At 55.5% G+C, this 22521-nt stretch overlaps 1 protein-coding gene across 1 annotated transcript in view; it reads right to left on the reverse strand.

The window, feature by feature from the left end:
• The window catches only part of Notch1 (notch receptor 1), a 46574-nt gene that overhangs the window by 15090 nt on the left and 8963 nt on the right, over nt 1-22521 (reverse strand). The window contains exons 3-18 of the mRNA XM_075985505.1: nt 12693-12955; nt 11866-12204; nt 9154-9276; nt 8172-8405; nt 7442-7597; nt 7138-7323; nt 6733-6846; nt 5891-6004; nt 5370-5603; nt 5176-5286; nt 4464-4656; nt 3865-4010; nt 3556-3669; nt 1661-1780; nt 1206-1358; nt 332-560 (exon numbers count right to left, since the gene is read on the reverse strand). Of these exons, the coding sequence (XP_075841620.1) occupies nt 332-560; nt 1206-1358; nt 1661-1780; nt 3556-3669; nt 3865-4010; nt 4464-4656; nt 5176-5286; nt 5370-5603; nt 5891-6004; nt 6733-6846; nt 7138-7323; nt 7442-7597; nt 8172-8405; nt 9154-9276; nt 11866-12204; nt 12693-12955 (2829 nt within the window). The remainder of the gene's footprint in view (nt 1-331; nt 561-1205; nt 1359-1660; nt 1781-3555; nt 3670-3864; nt 4011-4463; nt 4657-5175; nt 5287-5369; nt 5604-5890; nt 6005-6732; nt 6847-7137; nt 7324-7441; nt 7598-8171; nt 8406-9153; nt 9277-11865; nt 12205-12692; nt 12956-22521) is intronic.

Genomic DNA, 22521 nt, shown 5'->3' on the forward strand with positions numbered 1-22521 from the left:
ATTGCAAACCAGGCGTGAGATTGACATTTAACATTAAGCTTCCTGGCAATCAGGGCAAAGGGGGAAATAAGATGGATTATAGAGCTTCTGTTTAGTAGGAGGCTGGCTCACCAATTCCTCTGGATAAACTTCCTTGTTCTAAGTCACTGGAGGTCACAATGGCCCTTTTAGGAGGGACACCGTAGTATAATGAACAATGCTGGACTCAACTCAATTAGGGCTCAATGCCCACTGGGTCTGGGCAAGACACTTGCTTGAGGTGCCATGCTGTGAGTCCCTATGTGCCCCCCACCATCCTCTCCCTGCCTCAGCCCAGGCTGGCGGGACCCACCTCTCGGTACAGTCAGGTATGTTATTCTCGCAGTGGATGCCGTTGAAGCCCGCGGGGCAGGTGCACGTGTAACTGTCCACGCAGTCGGTGCAGTTGGCACCATTTCGGCAGGGATTGCTGGCACATTCGTTGATATCCTCCTCACAGAAGGCGCCCTGGAAGCCAGGCAGGCAGTCGCAGAAGGCCGTGTTGATGCCATCAGTGCAGGAACCCCCATTGTGACATGGGTCTGAAGGGACAAAAGGATGAGCCTTAGGGTGGCCAGGGCTCGCAGCAAGCCTCTGGGAACACCAGTCAGTGGGGCCACTCACTCCAGGCTGATCCCAGCTCTGAGTCTGGGCTCTGCTCCACATACCTCCCTTCCCCCAGGCCCAAGGCAGTGGGGAGACAAGAATTGACCAGCTTTGCAGACCAGCCATGGGGAAATTCATCCTCTTACACACACCCTGATGGTGCCAGGCAGACCCTCAATCTCTCTAAGTCTTAGCTTTGACTCAGGATGGGGGCAACCCCAGAGCCCTGCACAACTCAGTGGGTTCTGACAAGAGCCAAGTGTCAAGGTTAAATACAGTTAGGCCTATGCCATCATTGCGAAGCGCCTGGCGCCTCTGTTCCATGCCATTCAATTGGGTTGGGCAATCTAGCTGCAAAGCCTTTTGGAGCCGCATTGCTCAGCCCATGTGGAGCACGCAGTGGTGCACAACAGCCACCTCTTGGTCTGAGGGCACAGCTACCCACAGCCCCGAAGCTGACATCACTGGCTGTCACTGGATGCCAGGACTAATGTCCCATCTCAGATTCGGCAGCTCACTGCCATGCGTGCCTAAGGGACAGACGCCGAAACGTCGGGTGGACAGAGCTGGGTACCACTTACTGGGCCGGCAGTCATCGATGTCACTCTCACAGTTGCGACCTGTGTAGCCAGCCTGGCAGAGGCAGCGGTAACTGCCATTGGTGTTCTGGCAGGAGGCCCCGTGGCGACATGGACTCTTCACACACTCATTGATGTCAATCTCACAGGTTTGACCTGTTAGGACAAGATCCAGTTGGCTACCCTGCCCCTGCCCTCTGAGCCTCTGCCCTAGCTGGTCTTTCTACCTGCAATGCTACTTCCTGACCTCTGGGAAAAAGAAAGCTACAGAGTCAAGATGGGAAGGGCCACCCAAGGTCACCTCCTGCTTTTGGAGCTTCCCAGAGCAGGTGGCTCAGTACCTATGGGCTCATCTCTGGAGACTGGCACCTACTCCCTCCTGACCTAGAGCTGGCCGGGGCTCTTGACTTCCCACCCGCCACCACTGCCCCAGTCTGGTGGAACCAGGCAAGCCTTACCCTGCCAGCCTGTGGGACAGACACAGGAAAAACTCTCATAGTCCTCAGACTCCTTGCACACCCCGCTGTTTTTGCAAGGGCTGGCGGCACACGGGGCCAGTACCACTTCACATGTGGCTCCTAAGGGGAAAGATACGTAGTTGAACCCAGTGGGCATGACCCATAGCATCTCTCATTGGGGGGGGGGTGATATGGGGACCCTGTATGATTGGCCAGCCAGAATCTGATCCTGGGAGGAGTGATAATCACAGACAGGAAGTTAGAGACACAGCAGAAACAAGTCTCTTTCTGAAGCCACTTTCTTTTTAAGTGTATGGTATGTGCATGTGGGGTGTGAGTGTGTACGCAGACAGAGACGGACATCAAATGTCTTCTCTCAATTCCGCACTTTACTCCTTGGAGACCAAGTCTCAATGAACTGGAAGACTGTCAATTCAGCTAGGCTGGCCAGCCAGTGAGCTCCGAGGATACATCAGTCCCTGCTCCCAAACGTTGGGGTAATGGGCATTTAGTCACATCCTGTCTTCATGTAACACGGGTCTCAAGTTTCCACAGCCAGCACTCTTCCTCCATGAGCTGCCTACCTAGCCCCTGAAGCCACCTCTTGTCTCTCAAACTCTCCAAGATGAAGCCTGGGCCTTGCCCAACCAGAAAACCTCAAAACAAGACCCATCCTACAACAGGTGGTTAAGCTTGGTGAACCCTGGCCTGTTCCCATTCCAGGAAAAGCCCTGCCTGCAACCAGTCCTGAGGCTTTAGATCCCAGAACCCATTGTGGCTACTCCAAGCACATCCTACTTGTTGGGGAGCATGGGGTGCAGCCTCATGCCAGGACAGTGAATCCGATAACCGCCTGGGGGAGCCATGTGCACCCACACTCCTTGTAATCCAGGCTAGCTTTCCTGTTTATGGCTATGGTTGGCTCCACAGCTGAGCAAGGAAGCCTTATCTTCCTTGTCTCCCACCGTGTCCCTAGCCTGCTGGTGTGAGTCTCCAGGGCCCCTATCTCTATCGGTTTCCACGGTGACCTGGGCAGACAGGAACTTTGACAGAGTTTCCGACAATTGTGCAAAGGGAAGCAGGAAGCAGGCCAGCAGGAAGCAGGTCAGCATGGCTTGACTCCTCCCGCCAGCCCCGATAGCAACAAGACCTAGAGGAACACGGGGTTCGCCCAGCTGCTGACAGTTTCCTCACTGACCAACACAGGAGACAAAATCCAGGCCCTTTAACTTTTGTCAAAAAAAAAAAAACCAGCATCCTGGTCACCAGCTGCCAGACATAAGAGGACCCTCCCGTCCAACTTCAGAGACCCACTTGGGATGTCCAGAGACCAGCAGCATGAAGCCACCAGTACCCAGTGGCAGCAGTATCAGGAGCTGAGAGGGTTGGGGGGACAATGTGGCCATGGCTTTCATGTTCGTTGCTTTGCTCATCTCTCCTGCAAGGGGTCCACTTCTCGCCATTCCTCAGGCAGTGCCCATGGCAGGAGCTGCTTCTGTTCATCTGAACAGAGAGCTCCTTGTCCCCTCACACAAAGAAGCTGCCATCAAAGGCATCTCAGGCCCAGCCGGCAGAGGAGAGCAGCCAGGCCCCTCAGAAGCACAGGGTGGACACTAATCCATGCACTGTCTACTGGCCCCCTGGGCTTTCCCCAGAGGAGTCCAGCGCACATCTCACTACGAGCCTGCCAGATAGACACCTGGACATACACACCCTGGTATCTGAGTCCTTCCAGGCATCCTCTATAGAGACCCTATCCCTAGACCCAGGCCCAAGCACTGCAGGACCTAAGGCTCTCAGCAAGAAGCAGAACCTTCTAAAATGCCTGGTGATCCCAATACTCTCAGTCCCACTAGCTACCACCAGAGCCCATTACACCCCTTTGCTGCTTGTACCTGTATAGGGTAGAGGGCAGTTGCACTTGTACCCGGCGACATCATCAATGCAGGTCCCCTGGTTCAGGCAGGGGTTGGAGGCACACTCGTTGATGTTGGTCTGGCAGTTAGGGCCTGTAAGAAGAGGAGCAAGAGTGGGTGGGCCTGCGCCTCTCCCCTATGCATTTACTCTAGCGAGTCAGAGGCCCAGCCTGAGACATCAGCAGCTCTTGTGTATCAGGTGAACCAAGAAGAGGATATTATGGGCTGTATTGCCAGCCCCAGGTCACCCATGGGACCCCACTGGGCCATGCCACCCACCGCACTCACCACTGAAGCCTTCTCGGCAGGTGCACACGTAGCCACTGGTCATGTCTTTGCAGGTGCCACCGTTGACACAAGGGTTCGACTCACACTCGTTGTTGTTGATGTCACAGTTTGTTCCACTCCACCCAGGGGCACAGTCACACTTATACCTACACAGAAGACTGAGCTGCAGCCCGGGCTCAGAGCCCATCATCTACTGGGACACTCTTAAGGTGAGCTGGAGATAACCACTTTGCCCAAAACCACGAAAGGGCTCCAGACTGGGACAATGTGAATGTGACAAAGTACTGACCTTCTGTGTAAAACTTTATTAGTTTCAATAAAGACTTTAATAGTCCATTCACCTATCCACGTCCCCTCCACCCTGCACCAGACAAAGGGCTGCTGTCCTTATCATAAGTGTCAGAAGACTGCTTTAGCTGCCACAGTGGGTTTAGGGTACTTGTGGCTGTATCTTCAGCTGAAGCTGGCCAATGAGGACCCAGAGCAGGGATACTGGGAAGATGCTGGGGGCTGACCTCAATACCATTGGAGCACACATCCACCCGGCCTGTGTCTGCCCCAGGCTTCGAGCTGATACCTCCCGTGCCAGCCTGCCGTACCCGTTGAGGCCATCCCGGCAAACCCCGTGGATGCAGGGGTTGCTGTTGCACTCGTTGACTTCGGACAGACACGTGGGATCGTGGTAGCCTTCGGGGCAGCGGCAGGTGAAGCCAGCGATGCCATCCTCACAGGTACCCCCATTGTGGCAGGGGCTGCCTGCACACTCGTCAATGTTGACGTTGCACATGCTCCCTGTGGGTGGGGAGGGACTCAGATGCCAGGCCTGCCTCCCGGAGCCCACCCCTCCCTTTCTGGGCCTCAGTTTCCCCATGCTCATCTGTGAAATCCTGAGCTACGGTAAACTGCTTTATGTAGCAACGAGCCACAGGACTGTAGTGCCAGTAGCTTCAGGGTCTCGTGTGTTCCAGCCTAGCTACAGACCCATTAGGTAGCTGAGGACGACCTGAACTTCTCCTCTTCTCGCTTTCGATGTCAGAGTGCTAGGGTTACAAACATACGCCACTACGTCTGGTTTGTGTGGTTGCAGAACTGGACCCAGGGCTTCATGCCTGGTAGACCAACATCTCATTGACTGAGCCATTCTTCAGACCAGCTTCACTACAGTCCTGAGACCCATTCTCTTCTGCTGTCCCCCCAGGGTCGTGGGCACCCAGGCTTGTGTCATCCATTTCCTGCTAACTCCAGAGATCCTCCCAGACCTGACTCATCTAACTCTACGGTTGACCTTGACCTCTGACTTCAGCCATTCACCTGTGTAGCCTGGCTCGCAGGCGCACTCGTAGCCGTCAATCTTGTCCAGACAGGTGCCTGAGTCGCAGGGGTTGCTGGCACAGTCATCCAAGTTGATCTCGCAGTTGGGTCCTAGGGTCATGTGACACATGGGTCAGCTAGCTTCCAAGCTGAGCCCCGCCCTTTCCCACCCACTGCCGGCTCTGGCCAGTCACCTGTGGTTCCCTTGAGGCATAAGCAGAGGTAGGAGTTGTCGCGGTCTTGGCAGGTGCCCCCGTGGCGGCATGGCTGGCTGTGGCACTCATTAATGTTGGTCTCACAGTGATGGCCCGTGTAGCCTGGCTGGCAGAGGCAGGTAAAGGTGGCCACACCATCCTTGCAGGAACCATAGTGACAGGGGTCAGGGTCACATTCATCGATGTCCACCTCGCAGTGGGTCCCCGTGTAACCTAGATCACAAGAAGGGTGGGCACAGGTGAGCTTCAGGGCCAGTAACTCCCTCAACACTTAGCTGGACATACATTGGGAAACCACTGAGCCATCCCGGGGTCACTGCCAGGTCACTGATGGATGTAGAGGTGTCATATACCCTGGCATATCCTTATTACTCCTGCCTGGCGTCAAAACTGAGCAAAGTTCCTGATCCTCAGATCAGATGACCCCAGACTAAGGCCTCCCCAGTCTCCTGGCCTCTTCCTACCATCTAGCCCCAGAGACCCCACACTGCCTCTTATACCTTCTGTGCACACGCAGGTGTAGGTGTTGGGCCCATCCAGACACTTGGCACCATTCTTGCAAGGTGTGCTGGCACACTCATCCACATCATACTGGCACAAGTGCCCGCTGAAGCCTGTGGTCAGGGAAGAGGAGATGGTTACATCTGACCATATCTTAGCCCCTTGGTTGCTACCCACAAACCTTAGCGTTAGCTGAATGCCTGCCTACATGGGCTCCCCAGAGGGTGCTTTGTCTCTAGGTTCAGATGACCTGAAGGCTTCTACCTGCTTCTTGTATCCTGCCCCTTACACCCTGCCCCTCTGATCAGAGGTCCCTGTTCAGCACTGCTTGGTGGCTGCCTCCCTGGCCCAACAGAGGGTCCTTTTTCTCCAAACCGCCTCTGGTTGCTATGGTTACAACTGCGCTAGGCTGTGAATGGGGCTCCCCTGGCTCAACCATGTCTAGGATGGCTGATTTACATCTCAGAAGGCCCAAGGCCTTGTCCAGTCCTGGGGTAGGCAAGACACCCTCCATCTCAGTTCCTCCAAGTCCTTCCCATCCCTATTAAGTCAGATCCCCATGCTATGTCCTCACTCCCCATGACCATCAAGAATGGGGAGAGCCAGGCAGCTGGGCCCTCCTATCTCAGAGGTACTGCACTTCATCATCCTTCCCTCCTTCAGTAAAGGTTTTCAGGTGCCAGGCTCCCTACATCTCAGCATGGGCTCAATTGCCTACTGCCTTCACCTTTGAGGAAGACCTGAAAACATCCTGGTCAACTCACAAGGCAAAGTCCTCCCTCAGAGTAGTCTGGGAGGAGATCAAGAGGACGCAGGTCCTGTGGTAAGCAGGTGGCCTCACCTTTGGGGCACTGACACAGGAACTCGTTGATTTTGTCTACGCAGTGGCCATTGTGCAGGCAGGGGCTGCTGGCACACTCGTCCGTGTTGATCTCACAGTATACACCCTCATAACCTGTGGACGGGAGATGGTGACACTGAGGATGGCTTCAGTAGGCCCTACTAGAGCCCTCCCCCAACTGAAGATATGAGACAGAAGTGACCCTCCCTCATACAGTCCTAGTATGCCAGCCCACTTGGGTTCGGGTCTGTATCTGCTCCGCTTTGTCCTGTTCACCTGGTCTCAGTTCCCCATGTGCTGCCTGCCAACCCTGACAGAAGCCTTACTTGAAGCTATCCAGCCTCGACTCAGTCTCCAGCTTCCTGCTCTTGGCAGCCCCCAGGGCAGGAGGCAGCAGAAACATACCCGGCATACATATACACTGGAACTCCCCAATCTGGTCCAGGCAGGTGGCATCATTCTGACACGGGTTGGAGATACACTCATTGACATCGATCTCACAGCGGGGCCCCGTGTAGCCCTGTAGACACTGGCACTCAAAGGAACCCAGAGTGTTGATGCACTTGCCCGCATGCTCACAGGGGTTGGCACCTGGTGGGGGAGGTACAGATGAGGGTTGATCTGGCCTTCCGGCCTCCAGATCATCTGCAATGCCCCAGCCCATGTCATCAAACTGGTGGATCTCCAGGACAGGTCACCTGCCACCTACCCAGAGCACATTCATCCACGTCCTGGCTGCAGGCTGGCCCCGTGTACCCGGACGGGCAAGTGCAGATGGCCTTGCCATTGACAGGGTTGGTGTCACAGTTGGATCCCTCGTTGCAGGGGTTGCTGATGCATGCATCGTTGAGGTGGCACAGCAGACCTAGAAGAGCAGCCGTGATGAGTGCTCATTGCTTTTCCCTACTGACTGGCTGTTGCAGCTGGCTCATCCTTACCCAACACCCTGAAATGAATCTCTGTGACTCATTCAAGCAACCCATAACATCCCATAATGCTTGGATCACTGCAAGTATCTTGTCAATGTCTACCTGGTCATGAGAGCCACAGCTTTATCTGCTTTTTTTGTTTTGTTTTGTCTTGTCTTTTGGTTGGTTGTGCTTTTCTGAGACAGGGTCTCTTTCGTATTCCAGGATGGACTCAAGTTTGCTATATAGCTAAAGAAGACCTTGAACTTTCGGTCCATTGTTCCCTGAGTGTTAGACCAATGGGCATATGCCACCACCACCCACACAGCTGATGTGGCACTGAGAGTTGAATCCAGGGCCTTGTGCATGCCAGGCAAGCACTCTACCAGCTGAGCCACGTGCCCAGCCCTGTAGCTATGTTGGAGTGAAGCTGGTCCCTGCCATTTCACTCGCAGTGCCCCAGGTGTGTGCAGCCAAGGTTGACAAGCCAACCAAGCTTGCCTTCTCCTCGGAGACTCCACGCTCACTCACCCGTGCGCCCATGTGGACACTCGCAATAGAAGGAGGCCACGCGGTCGTGGCAGGTGGCACCCTGGAAACAGGCGGCACTGGCACAGTCATCAATGTTCTCACTGCAGTCTTCCCCGGTCCAGCCATTGACACACACGCAGTTGTAGCCGCCGTGTGTATTGTGGCAGGTTCCACCATTCTGGCAGGCATTGGGCATCAGCTGACACTCATCCACATCCTCTGTGCAGTACTGACCTGGGAGGACCACAGGACCATCAGCCTCAGGGGATGCTACGTGCTGAGCATCCTCTGTGCAGACTGACCTGGGAGGACCACAGGACCATCAGCCTCAGGGGATGCTACGTGCTGAGCATCCTCTGTGCAGACTAACCTGGGAGGACCACAGGACCATTAGCCTCAGGGAATGCTACGTGCTGAGCATCCTCTGTGCAGACTGACCTGGGAGGACCACAGGACCATCAGCCTCAGGGGATGCTACGTGCTGAGCATCCTCTGTACAGACTGACCTGGGAGGACCACAGGACCATCAACCTCATTAGATGCTACGTGTTGAGCTCCCTGCCCTAGCCTGTGGGACTGTAAGCCACTCTCTCCAGGAAGTCTTCCTAGCTGACTTATGCAGCCAGCATGAACCCCATTCTCCAGCCCAAAGGACCATCAGTCCTAGTTTATCATTAATTTATCATTAACATTAGTGATCCCCCTGAGGACAGCTTTGTGTTCATCCCTGGGTAGCTTGCCCAGAATGCTAGACCTCTGTCTGACTCAGTGCTGGGGACCTGATTTTGGATGTGTGCTAATAGCCCACAAGAACCAGCTGATGCTGAGCTGTGCTGACTCTAAGTGGAGGTCCAGGAGTTGTCATCCTGGGTCTCTCAGCCTGGGCTTCCCGAGCATGGAACAGAGCTCAGACCTCCCTACCACTCCACTGCATGCAGTTAGATGAGTGGAAGGCTGTCCCACAGACGTCCCACGTACACACCTGTCCACTCCGGTGGGCAGCGGCAATTATAGGTATTCACGCCATCCACGCATGCACCCCCATTCTTGCAGTTGTTTCCTGGACAGTCATCCACATTTTCTTCACAGTTCTGGCCAGCAAAGCCTGTGGGGCAGAGGCCAGCAGGTCAACCTGACCTTAGGGGTCAGCTGAGAAGCCCCGCTGGGCTCCAGTGTCTTCAGTTTCTAGCTGGGCTCAGTGTACTACTCAGGACAAGGTATCTATCTGTCCCTCCATGGCCTCCCTGCTCCCGTGTCCAGGTGACAGGTGACAGCTCCCTTCTAGACAGTCGCTGTATAAAGAGCTAGCTAAACAGACAGGGATCCAGAAACATAGTGTTCCAGAAGGTTCTGCTATAAAACTACTAACAGTGTTTCTGGAAACTGCACATTGGGGTTCTCTATCAGTGGGGTAGGCACGAATACTTAAAACTGCTGGAGTTGACACTAGGGCCTGGGCGTGGGACCCAGGCAGGCCTGCCGAATCAGGACCTGTGAGCTATTTTCCCTAGAGCACGGTGAGGGCACCTGTCTCTCCTCCACAGGCTAAAGCAGCTCATCTAGCCTGGGGCTGGGCCCCGAGGTGTGGCCTGCAGCGTGGCCTTCATGAGGGCCTCCTGAGCAGCCAGTTAGCTATTAATCTCCTCAACTCCTGCCGGTTCAATGATCAACCCAGAAAGGCGAGTCTGGCAACAGCCAAACCTGCAGCCAGTTACTAATTAACACCCTCTCCGAGGATGCCTTTGAACCCCTCTTGCCCTTGGAGAACCCACCTGTTTGGCTCCTCCTCAAAGATTCCCCCTCCACCCCACCACCTTGCACCACAGCAAAAAGCTGGAGGCTGGGAAAAGCCAAAGAGAAGAACAAATGCTTGTCTGGGAGGGGGAAGAGCCAACCGGGAGTCTAGCGCCCACCTAGGGGTCAGCGAGACCAAACACCCTGACTCCCTGCCTGTGCAGGGCTTTATTCTAAGGCAAGCCACATTTCCAGGCTAGAACTGAGCCTGGAGGCGCCCTGAGCAGTGCAGAATGATCTCACTCAGGGGAGAGGACAAGAGAGCTTAAGTCCAACATGCAGCCTGGCTGGAGCCTCCTCTATACAGCATCCTCTAGGGAAACAGGGCCTATGAGAGCACAAGGGAGCCTGGTGGGACCCAGCAAGGTACCCATGAGCCAGAGTCACTTTAATCCCTAGCCAGAGCTCCCAGGGCTGAGTTCAGTCTGGACCTTAGTGCCCTAGATCTCCTTAGGTCATGTGCCCCTCAGGGGACCTGGTACAAGGTTACCTGAGAGCCCAAAGGGTGGGTATACCTGAGCCCTGACTGAATCCCTTCAGCAATTTGGGCAAACAATTCTCACCTCTTCTTACTCTGAAAGTCTCCATGCTTTTCAGGGTGTCCTGCTTTTAGGGGTGACCCAGCCACTAACACATCAACCTCTAAGACCCACCAGTCAGGGTAAGCAGACCCCACCCAGCCCTTCCTTCCCTCCTGCCCACCTCCCAACACCCTGAGTTGACCCACCCCACCCTGCGTAAGGTGGATCGGTGCCAGCGCCATGCACAAACTCCTTGGACAAAGTCGTTTTCTCCCAGCCCCCATGACAGACCTGACCTCTCAACACAGGTTCTAACACCTGAGGTCTGATGTGGCCACCAAGGCGGATCTGAACCCAGAGCTCTGGGGCCTACTGAGCATGAAGATTCTGTCCCAGCCCTCCAGAAAGCCTAGCTGGCCACAGAATGTGTAGGCAGCTGTCTGTTACCTCCAAGCTTGCCCAACGACTTTCAGGAAATGCACAAGCCAGAGTCTGCACGCAGACTCTTGAGGCTGGCTCTGCAAGCTCGGAGCAGAAGGGAACTTCCCTTTTTCAGGGGGTAGTGTGGCCCCAGGGTTGCAAAGGGGGTGGGGTGGCCTGAGGTTACCTCTAGCAACCAAACCTATTCCTATTTCCTGAGCCCATTCTCAACCTCCTGGTATGAGAGGAGGTCTCAAACCTTTGAGTTACCATCCTTAGCAGAAAGGCCCCACCCCTGCAGAAACAGCAGGCCCAGAGGGACGAACACTGCCGAGGAAATAATGAGCAATTCTCCGCCCCTCAGGTCCTCAAGGCCCTACTAACCAACTTCCATCCCCTGAGACAGGGGAAACCCCAGGGACTGCCCGTGACAGGTTGATCCTCCAACATACAGATTCACACGCAGATGCCCGGCAGCTCACGAGCTGGCTATACAGGCAGGTTGGCCCCAGCCCTAAGAGGCTCAGGGTATAGACAGGGTGATAGGCAGCCAGAATCAGGGGAGTTCCAGGATGAAGGAAATATCAGGGGAAGGCACCCTTAGCAGAAAGAAGGCTTGGGGCTCACGCACCCAGCTGATGGATCTCAGCAGATGGGTCAGATGGAAATGGACCAATGGGGCCTTAAGTGTGTAGTGCCATTGAGAGTGCCACCTGGCTTTGATACCTCTATCTTAACATGCTCTTACACTACACCTGAGGCTTCCTTCATGGGCGCCTGCTCCTGAGAACCATGCCCTGGTCGCCAGGCTCTCTGTGGCCGGCCTCCTCTAAACTTCCTCTGTGCTCTCCCCCACAAAAGGTATGATCCCTTTTCTGTACCCCTCTGGCTTGACAGCAGAACACGCATGGGTGTGGACGTCCAGGCTAGATAGGCCAGTATATTGAGATGGGACCTACCTGGCAGGCAGGCACACTCGTGGGTGGTGTCTCCCGTAGGGCGGCAGGTGCCCCCATTCTGGCAGGGTGAGGGGCTGCAGGGCACGTAGGGCAGTTCACAGTGGGGACCCGTATGGGTGGCACGGCAGGCACAGCGGTAGGAGCCGAACTCGTTGTGGCAGGTGCCTCCGTGGCGACACAGCCCGGGGTTCTGGCTGCACTCGTTAACATCTTGCCTGCAGGTGGGGCCATGGAAGCCAGGAGGGCAGCCACAGATGTATGAAGACTCAAAGGGTAGGCACTGACCACCATTGGCACAAGGGTTGGAGGCACACGGGTCGGCTTGCTGACATGACTTTCCTGGAGCGGGGAAGCAAGAGGGTCAGCTGTAGCCAGGGCCTCCCTTATGATTCCACGGCAAATTTGGACATCATGGAGGCACCAACTAGGGGTGTTTCTTAGTACCTGATGCAAAATGTAGATATCTTTCTATACACAGAGGCCTGGGGATTACAAGAGACCAAGTGAGACCCAAGGACAGAGACAGGAGTAGGAATGGGTAGCCCCAAATTTGTACTAGCTGTCTCCTGGACCCCACATATCTAACCAATGGCAGCTGAATGCATCCCAGCATGGAGGGGGTGAGACCAGCGCTGAATGAGGACTCCCCCTCTGCTCACAGAAACAGAGGGTTTGGGGCTCTGGCAGCCAAATATCAGACAGTTCGGGGCTGGAAAGGACCAGAGTTCCTGAGGAACCCCAAGAGTTTTCAGGATAGTAGATCCCTGCTTATTTCGGAGAAAGTTTGGCCCCAGCCAGGAGGTTCACAGCCTTCTCACAGCCCTTACCTGACCATCCTGGGGGGCAGCGGCACTTGTATTCTGTGAGAGTGAGCAGGTCACAGGTGCCCCCATTGCGGCAGGGGTTGGCTAGGCAGGCATTGTCCAGGGGTGTCAGGCAGAGGGGCCCAGAGAAACCCAGGGGACAGCTGCAGGCGTAATCCACAGTGCCACCATGGTCCACAACATGGCATGTCCCGGCATTCTTGCAGGGTGTGCTCAGGCACGGATTGGGGTCCTGGCATCGTTGGCCCACAAAGGCCCCGCTGCAGCTGTTGACAGACACACAGGGCAGTTAGCACCCCAGCCTTCTTTTCTGTTAGCCACAGCTCTTCTCACCCTGGGTAGCAGGTGCAACTGGAATCAGGCTCTAGAAGCGAGGAGCAGTAGCTGCTCGGTGGGCAGAGGTTTCCGAGGTGATGAAACCTCTGGAGCACGCACCAGTACCTCGGAGGCACTCACTTTAAAGTGGCTACTTTCACATAGTCACTGAACTTCACCTCAATAAAAAGAAATAATAGCAACTGTTAATTGGGGCCAGGCTGGAGAGACAAGACCAGCTTGAATTTCAAACCAGGCAGATTTCAAACCCATGGGTCTCTACTTGTGAGTATAGAGTGAGCCATGGAGAAGGGGCCCCTGCAGGCCCAGCAGAGCCCCCGGGGGTAGGGGTGGGGGCACTCCGTGAAACTCTCATTTGGGAGGCTGATCTGCTTTTTCTCTCCCAGCTTCTGTCATGAATATGCATCATCTGGGTAATAAAAGAGTTCACGGTTCCTTCGACTTTCAAACATCAATAGCACAGTAAACGCGGGAAGCAGAGCAGACTGGAGAGTGTATGTGCTTTCTTCCTATTCAGTTCCTGCCCCATAGCCAGGGGGGCTATGCCAGGATGCAGGCTGGTGCCCACTCTCTACAGCTCAGCTCCCAGACACAGGTTCCTCATAGCATACCTCTGGCAGCAATGACACTCCCTCAGGGGGACAAATTAAATTTCCAGACACAAGTTCTCTGTGCCACGCATCCAGCAGCAGCACTACCAGTCTCTGAGGACACAATGCAGCGAAGGATAGCTCTCCTCAGCACTTTGGTGGGCTGAGAGCCTGCCCCATCTCTGTACAAGTGGGGGCTTCCTGTCTTCATGCCTAGACTCACTGGTTCCCTGAAGGGACAAGCTCAAGGTCCACCACCGCCCCAACCACAGGAGCCTCCTTAGCCACCTGCCTGCCTTGCTCCCAGAGCCTGGGCCATAAATTCCCTGACCCCACTCCTGCCCCGCCTTCAGGTCCCACACTCCCAGAGAAGGCTCTGGGAGCAGCCGGGCCAAGCTCTTCCCAGAGGTAAAGGCTGTGAGGCAGAACGTGCTGGCTGACAAAACAGCCCCACGGCAGGGTCACAGCCAGGTTCTGGGTGGACACAGCCCCTGCCAACAGGCATCCTGCTTTCCAGAGGTTACCCACCGGCATAGATACTGCCCCTTGATCCCCAAGCACCCAAGGCTGAGGCCGTAACCTGCCCCAATCCCCACTTCCAGTGCCAGCCTGTTAGTCTCCACTTGCTTCTGAACGGCTATTTATAACCAAACCTCTGTGTGAGAGTTGGCCCCAGGAGAGACCTTCCCACTAAGAGCTGCTGGAGGCAGCGTGGGGCCTGGAGTCAGGTATCTCCACAGAATACTGGGAGGCATCTGTCTGCTCTGAAGCCTTTCATCTGTGTCCATGGCTTGGGTAAGGAGGACACAAAATGGCCACTCCGGTGACCATCTGTTGCCAGAAGCCAAAAGTCTCAAACCAACTGGCTTAAAGAAAACAAATCACCTCCTCCCCTGGGGAGTTAACTCAAGCCTTTGCAAGAGTTCCCGCACAAATTGGGAAGTGTGTGTTTGGTGTAAGTGCTGGAGGGGGGGCCATCTGGCTCCTCCTGCATGGGGTAGCCCTGGAGGGTACCTCCCACCAGTGTGCCCAGCCGCTGAGATCCACACCTGCTTCTCTGTGGCACCTAGTCTCTGACAGAAGCACACTTGGGGAGGAAAGGAGGCAGGCATTGCCTTGGCTACTCATGGATCCAGTTACCAGTCAGCTGGAGAGGCCCCTGGGAGCCTGGGATCTGCAGGCTGAGGCTGGCCCCTAGAAGCAGCCCTCCTCTCTGGATCAATGCCCCTTTGTTGGGCAGAGTTGGCCTTAGCCCACTTGGAGAAAAGGTTTTTTTCTTTCCCAGCCACTGGTGAAGCTGCGGGGGAGGGGGTGTTGAGGGACAGAGGGAGCTTCATCTTCAAAGCCATGGAGCTGCCATCCACCCATCCCTGCAGACTAGGGAAGTGGGGGGAGCTCTTGGCCAGTGAGACCAAGGCTTCAAGAGGCGGGAAGATTTCCCTGGGTGAGAAAATGGGGTAAGCCCAATGCCATTCTGGGTCTACAGCCCTTAAGCAACCCCGGGTTAGGTTTCTTAAGGTAAAGACACTGAACGTAGCCGAAGGCTCCAGACCTGCTCACACCCCTATTCCCCCGCCCCCAGCCATGGGCTGCATTCCCTACAGCACCCTGAAAAGAAACCACCATGGCAGGACTGGGGGAAACCCGCCTAAACGGGATGTACACTTGTCAGCGCGGCTGGGTTCTGCTGGACCAGCAAGGGGGAAAATATGGCCAATAAATCAGGCGCCGGCAGCATGGACAAAGGGCAGCAGGGAGCAGGTGCGTCTGTGGAGGGGACAGCTGCTCCTGCTGGGCGCGGCCAGATGCCAACCCCAGCGGGTGGGGCAGGAGCTGGGAAGTTGGTGGCCAGGGAAGCTCCTCCGTGGGGGAATGCGGTGGCTGAGAAGGCCCATTGTCCACCCGATAAGCCACCCTGGGCTTGGGGACACCATAGTGCAGGCATGTTGCCTGGCTGGGCCTACCAGGGTGAGGCCACCATCCACCACCAACGTACTACAGCAAGTACCTGGATGGGACTGTCCCTCAGATGCCTGGCACCAGATGGCAGGGTCTAGCTCAGGGTCAGCTGGGGAAGGAAAGGGGGCAGGCCAAAGGCCCGTGTTTCCTCTGTCTGTGCCCTTCCTGTCTCACGCTCTACCACCTAGTCACATTCTCTCCTCACAGCATGCAGATGCCCCTGAGATGGTAAAAGGGGCCTTGCAGCCATGCCACAGTCCCCAGCATCACTGGCCATTTGGTCCTCAGTGCTGACAGGAGGATGTGAGCAACAAAGAGGCACCTGAGCCCTGCATGGGAGGCTGTACCCAACAGTGGCCTCGCTCACTGGGGAGTCCCTGAGCACCAAACCAGAGCCTCCCTGAGTGACCCAGGATGTCCCCTCTGCTTCCCCAGAGTCACCTCCTATCCGTGTAGCAGAAGGACCCTCCCAGGACTGAAAGGTAGGACTTCCTCAGGGCAGGAGCCTGATCTGTCAGCAAGAGAAGAGCTGCCTGCGCTCTGCAATGCTTTGGCACGCAAGGCTCCCCACAGCCGGAACCTGGCCATGGCAGGTGCACCCTCTCCTTACTTCCTTCTTGAGGTCTCCTCAGAGCACCTACTTCTCCACCTCACCTCTTCTAGGCAGCACACTCCAAGGCCTGAGGTGTGACCTGTGCCACCGTGGCTGGCTGCCCAGGAAGGGGGCGGGCTTCCGCAGAAGCAGAGGAGTACAAGTGGCCCCTGTGCCTGTCATCCCCCAACTGCTGCCTGCAGTTTTGTTGGCGGCTTCAGTATTTCCACTGCGCTGCCTCCCACCTCCCTGGCCGCGCTGCTGCTCCATAGAAATGCGACTCCCCAAAGCATCCGGAGGCAGATGTTGCTGTGGCCTCTCACCCGGGACTAATTCAAAATTGTGCTGTTTTCCTTTCCAAACTACGCGGCCATCTGCCGCCCCCAGGGGACAGATGACGGCTCCTCCATCCCAAAATGAGGAGGGGGCAGAGGACTGTGGTAGGAGTTTCTTAGCTCTTGCTCTTGATGGGTTTATGGTCAAGCAGGCTGGGGAAAGGAGTAGAGGATCTATTAGAGCTCAGATGGCTGAGTGGGGGTCTCAATGCTGGGGGACCCTTCATTGGCTTCCAAGAACCTAGCGGCCAGAGAAACCTTTGGGTGAGAAAGCACTTCCAGTAGGGGGTGGGGCTTGTGGGATCCTCCCAGCTCTGCTTTAGCTGCTACACTCAAGTGTAGCCTCAGTTTCACAGAAGAGCTCTGTGTGTGTGCGTGGGTGTGGATGTATGCGTGGGGCAGGGTGGTTGTTGAAGGTGGACCCTTGCAGCAGGCACCAGCAGACCCAAGATGCTGAGGGGCTCTCGGGCTGGTTTGATTCACAAAGGTGCAGTCCTGTCCCTTGGGGGGGGGCACATTTCATTGTCCAGGTAAGCATACCCCTCTGAGGACTGGAAGGCACCATAGGTCCCTATCTGAGCACCAAGATCCTTGCTTACTCTTCTCTGGGGCCAGGAGCCTGCAGGGAGGCATCTGAAGCCCTGAGCCCAGAATGTACACCTCCCCAACCAAAGGGTGGCCTCCCCACCCACGGAATTACTGTATACCTTGGTCACTCACACCACTGAGAGTGTCTGGCACCGGGTGGTGGTGGTGGAGGGAGCCCCTGTCTTCACTTTAATCTTTTTTGCCTGTGTCTAGAGCTACCCAAATATAGCCAAGACCCTTCTTCTGCAAGCTCTCACTCAACAAGTGGTGGCCATGCTCTTCTTGTACCTCAGGGAGGGTTCCGTGTAGAAATGTAGATCCCTCCCCGAGCCTGACTTTGGTCTGTTCAGCTGAAACACAGTGAGGATGGCTGCCTGCCTGCTGACCTTCCCACAGTGGGTCCAAATCAGGACCACCTCTTACTCAAACAGCCCACCCTGTAGGGTTTTCATAGGGTCAATAGTCCCAGCCCCATGCTTGGCAAAGGCTTCTGGGAGCAGGAGAGAGGTTCTGGGACCTCAGCTCTTCCTTGAGCACAGGCCAATCCAAGTCCCCCCAAATCCCAGTGCCTTGCAGAAGACTGAGCAGTGGCTCAGTGACCTGCTGACTCTCGGGCACTCTCCCTTGTCCAAAAGACAAAAGACACCTACAAACCACAGCCCTATCCCTTCGCTTCCCCACAGCCCTCAGGGCAAAGAACATACAAGACTCCAGCTTCCTACCAAACCTGCCTGAATCCAAATACTTATCTGAAAATCATTTAGAACACAAGGGTGGGAACAGCCCCCTTCATCCTCACGGTCTCTTGCCTTTATACCCACAACCAAGTTTCCTCCCCCACCCTGGCTGGATGAGGTGTACAAGCATGTGGGTACCCACGTAGCCCAGGGCACTGGTAGCCTTGCCCCTAATGGGAGCAGCAACACTGCTACTTATAGCCTGCACCTGTGGCTGCACCTGTCCTGGCAGGGGTGGCAGGCGGGAATAACTGAACTGTGGTCTCCTCCCTGGCCCCGAGGCCCTGTCACCCACTGGTGGCCAGAGCAGCAGAAAGGTGAGAGGGCAGTAAGGGCCGTGGGTAGGTAGACTCTCCTGCCCCAAACACCAGCTGCTGCTCAAGCTGCCTGGACAGAGGGGGAAAGTGGGTCAGGGCTGGGGCAGGTGTGGCGTGTCTGCAGGTGGCTACAGGTGCCAGCCAGGACTGAGGCCAGGGCCCAGGCTTTCCAGCTCAGAGAGCCACTCCCAGCATGCTCAGCGCTTTTGTCTTCAAATCTTTCCCCCCAGTTGCATCCTTGGGTGGTTTAAAATATGCTGGAAAAGGAAGCTCAGGAAAAGCACCCGCTTCCTGGCCTGGCGCAGGAAAGCCCTTTGTGTGGGAGACAGTTGAGGTTGGAACCTGCCCTCCAGGGAAGCCACCTTTCCCACTATAGGGAAAACAATGCCCCTGGCTGCTGCCTGTGACGGCCCCTTTGAGGGGACCAAAAGCTTCCTGGGGGAGGGGCAATCAAATAATTTCCTGGAGTTGATCTGTGGGAAGTGGAGACCCATGGGAGCAAGGGTGGGAGACTCCACCCAACCTGCCCCTTCTACCACTGGTGAAAGCATCACCCGGCAAACTGGGGTCACCAGGAAGCAGAGGTCACTGCTAGGGTGTGAAAAACACCTGCTTAAGCTCCTGCTTCCACTGAGGACAGTTTCCTGCTTCATCTTCCCAAAACACAGACAGCCTCAAGTTTCAGGCAAAGGCCAGGAGGAATCTGTCTTCCTTTGGTACTCCACAATGCCTGCCACCCATTCTGAGTGGTCCTGGGGACTCACAGGGACAACAGTATCAAGAAAGGCCAGGGAGAGCCGCAGGCAACAACTACAGGCCTCTCTGGTCTGTACAGGATGGAGCTCAACCCTGTACCTGCTCAGGTTAAGCAAAGAGAGAAGAGCTTCGTCCAGAGTGAGGCGAAGCCAGATACCCCACACTGAACTCTATGCTCCTGCCCATCTCTGCTTTCCTAAGTAAATATAAAGATGGTGAAGGGGGCTGCTCAGGGGCTACCCTGTTTTCCTTCCCAGGTCCAAAAGAGAAGACACACTCCCTCTTGGCTAAACTGGTCCTTGGAATATAGAAGCTTCACCTCACTAGACCCTTACTCCAGTCCTAGAGGTAGCTAGGTCCATTTTACAGATGGGAAGACAAAGGCCCAGCAGGCTCTGCACACACATGCACAGTTCTATAGTGCTTAATTCCTGTCACCCATGGCAGACCAGCCTTGGCTCAGAGAACAGTCACAGGCAGAGCAGAGTAGCAGAGGCTTCTAGGGAAAGAGGCAGAGGTGCCCCGTGCCCCAAGATGCCTCATCCCTCAGTCTAGATTGTGGCTTGATCACCTGATCTCCCAGAAAGAAAGGAGGTGGAGTCTGGCTGCAACAAAACTGGTAGGAAGGGGGCAGGGCTCTTAGGGAGACACCCAGGAACTGAGAGGTACTTGCCACTGCAAGGGAAACCTCAAAACTCCTAGCTTCCCCAAACCCCTCAAGACCCTCCCTGTAGAAGGGTAGTCTCATGCCATCCCTGTGGCCATCCTTCCCAACTGTGGGCACTGAAGACATGGCAGTGAAACCCATGTCCAGCTACCCACTGGGGCAGAGCCACTGGCTGCTGGGCAGACAAAGAGAGACAGGCCTCGGCTGCATTCTTCCCGGAGCTCCCAGGAAACCTGCTTCAGTGAATCCTTCAGATGACTGGCTGAAGTGCAGACTGCAGCTTTGGTAGGGTCCCCAGAGGTCACCCCCACCCTTCAAAACTCAGCAGCTCCCACCCCAGCCAAATGTTTTCCAACAAGAAAGAGCTCCCCTGCCAGGGAGGTCCCCACACCCCAGCGGACGGCTAGGCCTAATCCCAATCCTGATCACAGAAAGTCTCACAGTGTACCGGCTCTCCATAAGAAACTCTCATTCCGCCTCAGGACACAGTAAACTCTGGAAGACAGGGAGAGCCACTTGCGTGTATTCTGCTCTAGAAGGGGCGCAGGGAAGAGCGGGCACTCTGGGAGGAATCTGTATGGGATCTGAGGTGTCCTAGTTCAGCTGGGCTAGGGCAAGCTTTGGGCTTGCAGGTTCTGGACCCTTAATTCCTGTGGACACTGATACCCCATGCCTGGCCTTTTCTCTTATATTGTGGTTGTGAGCCTAGCCTTTAATGGCTGAGCCATCACACCAGCCTGCCTGGCCTATTCTCAAACATCAGTTCACTGACATCCTGTGAACCCTCAAAGCCTTAGTCGGGGTTGAACAAAACAAAAAGAACATGCTCCATTAAGTCAGAGCAGTCCAAGGTCAACCTGGCACTTTCTGTAGCCTCATGATAACACATGGGGATCTCAAAGTGAGACCCCAGAGACCGCAAAGACAACAACGTCCAATACACAGCAGTGAGGCCAGCCAGCACCTTTAGCATCAGAAGCCCCATGGGATCCTCCACTCACCCCAAGGAGATGGTCCTGTCTGATGAAAAGGAAGTGTGAGAATGTAGCTGCAGGCCCCACTGTGAAGGAAACATCCTCATTCTGAGCTTTGACCAGACACATGCTAACGGAACAGGATGCTAGAAGGGTACACGCTGGCTTAGAGGCCAAGTCCAGAGTACGTGGGCTGTGTGTGTGTGTCCAGCCTGCATCGTGGTTTCTGAAAACTGTGAGCCAGGTCTTAGCAACCTAGGGCTACCCACCTGGCCCAGGCCTGCCCCAGTCCATCTGACTAGACCGCCTAGCTTAACTCAGTTGCCAACACCGCAGACTGGGCCAGTTTCTGGACCATGAAGACAGAATACAGCCACGGCCTGACCTGTCCTGGTCTCGACTGTCAGGCTCTGAGACAGAGTTGAGGTCATCCTCGTCTGACCCTGAGAAGAGGAAGGAAGGGAGGAAAGCCCCACATCACGGGACCCCTAGAAGTCATGTTCCACCAGACCCAGACAAGAAACAGAGGTCCATGGTGCAGCAGCGGGTCAGGCACACAGGCAGCACCTGCCCCTACCCCAGCCACCTCAGGGCAAAGCACAAACCCTGGAAGCCCCGCTTTCACTCAAACCTCTCATTTCCAGTAACTGTGCTGTTTCCGCTCACTAAGAACCAAAACTGAGAGGAAATGGTAGGAGGCAGGTCCCCAAGCCCGAGGCCCAAGCTGCTGCTGTTCAGGCCTGGGTGATCTTTCCAGAGTCTACCACCCACATTTCTCCTTAAGCAGAGCATCGGCCCTGGGAGCCCGGAGTGTGAGCTGCTTCCCCTGGGGTCTCTCTGGGATCTGGCCTATGGATACATGGTCTACAATAGGGGACACTGCACACCAAGAGCTCTACCTGCGAGACACTGGGGCACTGGCTCCGTCCGGAAAGTGTTTGCTGAGCAAGCATGACAACTTAAGGTCAATTCTCAGCACCCGAATCAGCCAAGAATGGTGGTGCACCAGCACTGGGGAGGAGGAGGCAGGAGGATCCTTGGGACTTGTCGGCTAGCCAGTCTAGCCGAATCAGTGAGCTCAAAAATAAGATGGGGTGCAATAGAAGACACACAGTGTTGACCTCTGACCTCCACACACGTCAAACACACACACATACATATATGAACACACACAAACACACAGAACGTTGAATCGGTAGGCAAAGCACCTGCTGTGCAAGCACAAGGACCTAAGTTCAAATCCCCAGAACCCAGGTAAAAATGTGGGTGTGATGGCATGTTCCTGTAGTGTTGCCCCAGCCTTCCAAGGAGAGAAGATAGGAGAAGGACCCCTGAAGATGAGTGACCGTCTGTCTGGCTGAACTGATGAGCTTCAGATTCAGTGAGAGACCCTCCACAAAAAAATGGAAGTGGAGCACGGTGAAGGAAAGAAAGCCGCTGTTAACTCTGTCTCCTCCCATCCCCACGTACCCTCCCGTATATGAGCGCACGCGCGCACACACACACACACACACACACACACACACACACACACACGAAAAAAAACAGGGTCACACAAGCGTGATTCTGGGCCGTGGGAAAACCTGCTCCAGGGAGCGGGCTGCCGCCCAGCTTTCTTCCTGAACTTGATTAAACACAGATGTTTCTCTAGGAAAGCCAGTGGCCTCCATGCTGCCTGCGGCTCCCTGGCCTCCCTGTGGCTGGGCTATGATTCATGCAGGGTGACCCACATGTGGTGTTAAGGAAGGAGGCCCAGAGCCAAACTACAGCCTCGGTGCCTGGGTATCATCTTGGGAAGACAGCTCTTCGTCCCCCTGCTCAGGCCTAAGGACTCTTGGCGGTAGCTGTGGCCACCTCTCAAGTCCTCAGCTAGTTGCATGGGGCAGGGCTGCTTGCACAAGATTGACAGCGCTTGCGGCGGCTCTGCCTCCTCAGGCCTGTGCTAGGGCTTGGGGGCAGACTGGCCTCTGGCGTTACCTGT

Source organism: Microtus pennsylvanicus, chromosome 9, assembly GCF_037038515.1.
Source record: "Microtus pennsylvanicus isolate mMicPen1 chromosome 9, mMicPen1.hap1, whole genome shotgun sequence".
NCBI lineage: Eukaryota > Metazoa > Chordata > Mammalia > Rodentia > Cricetidae > Microtus > Microtus pennsylvanicus.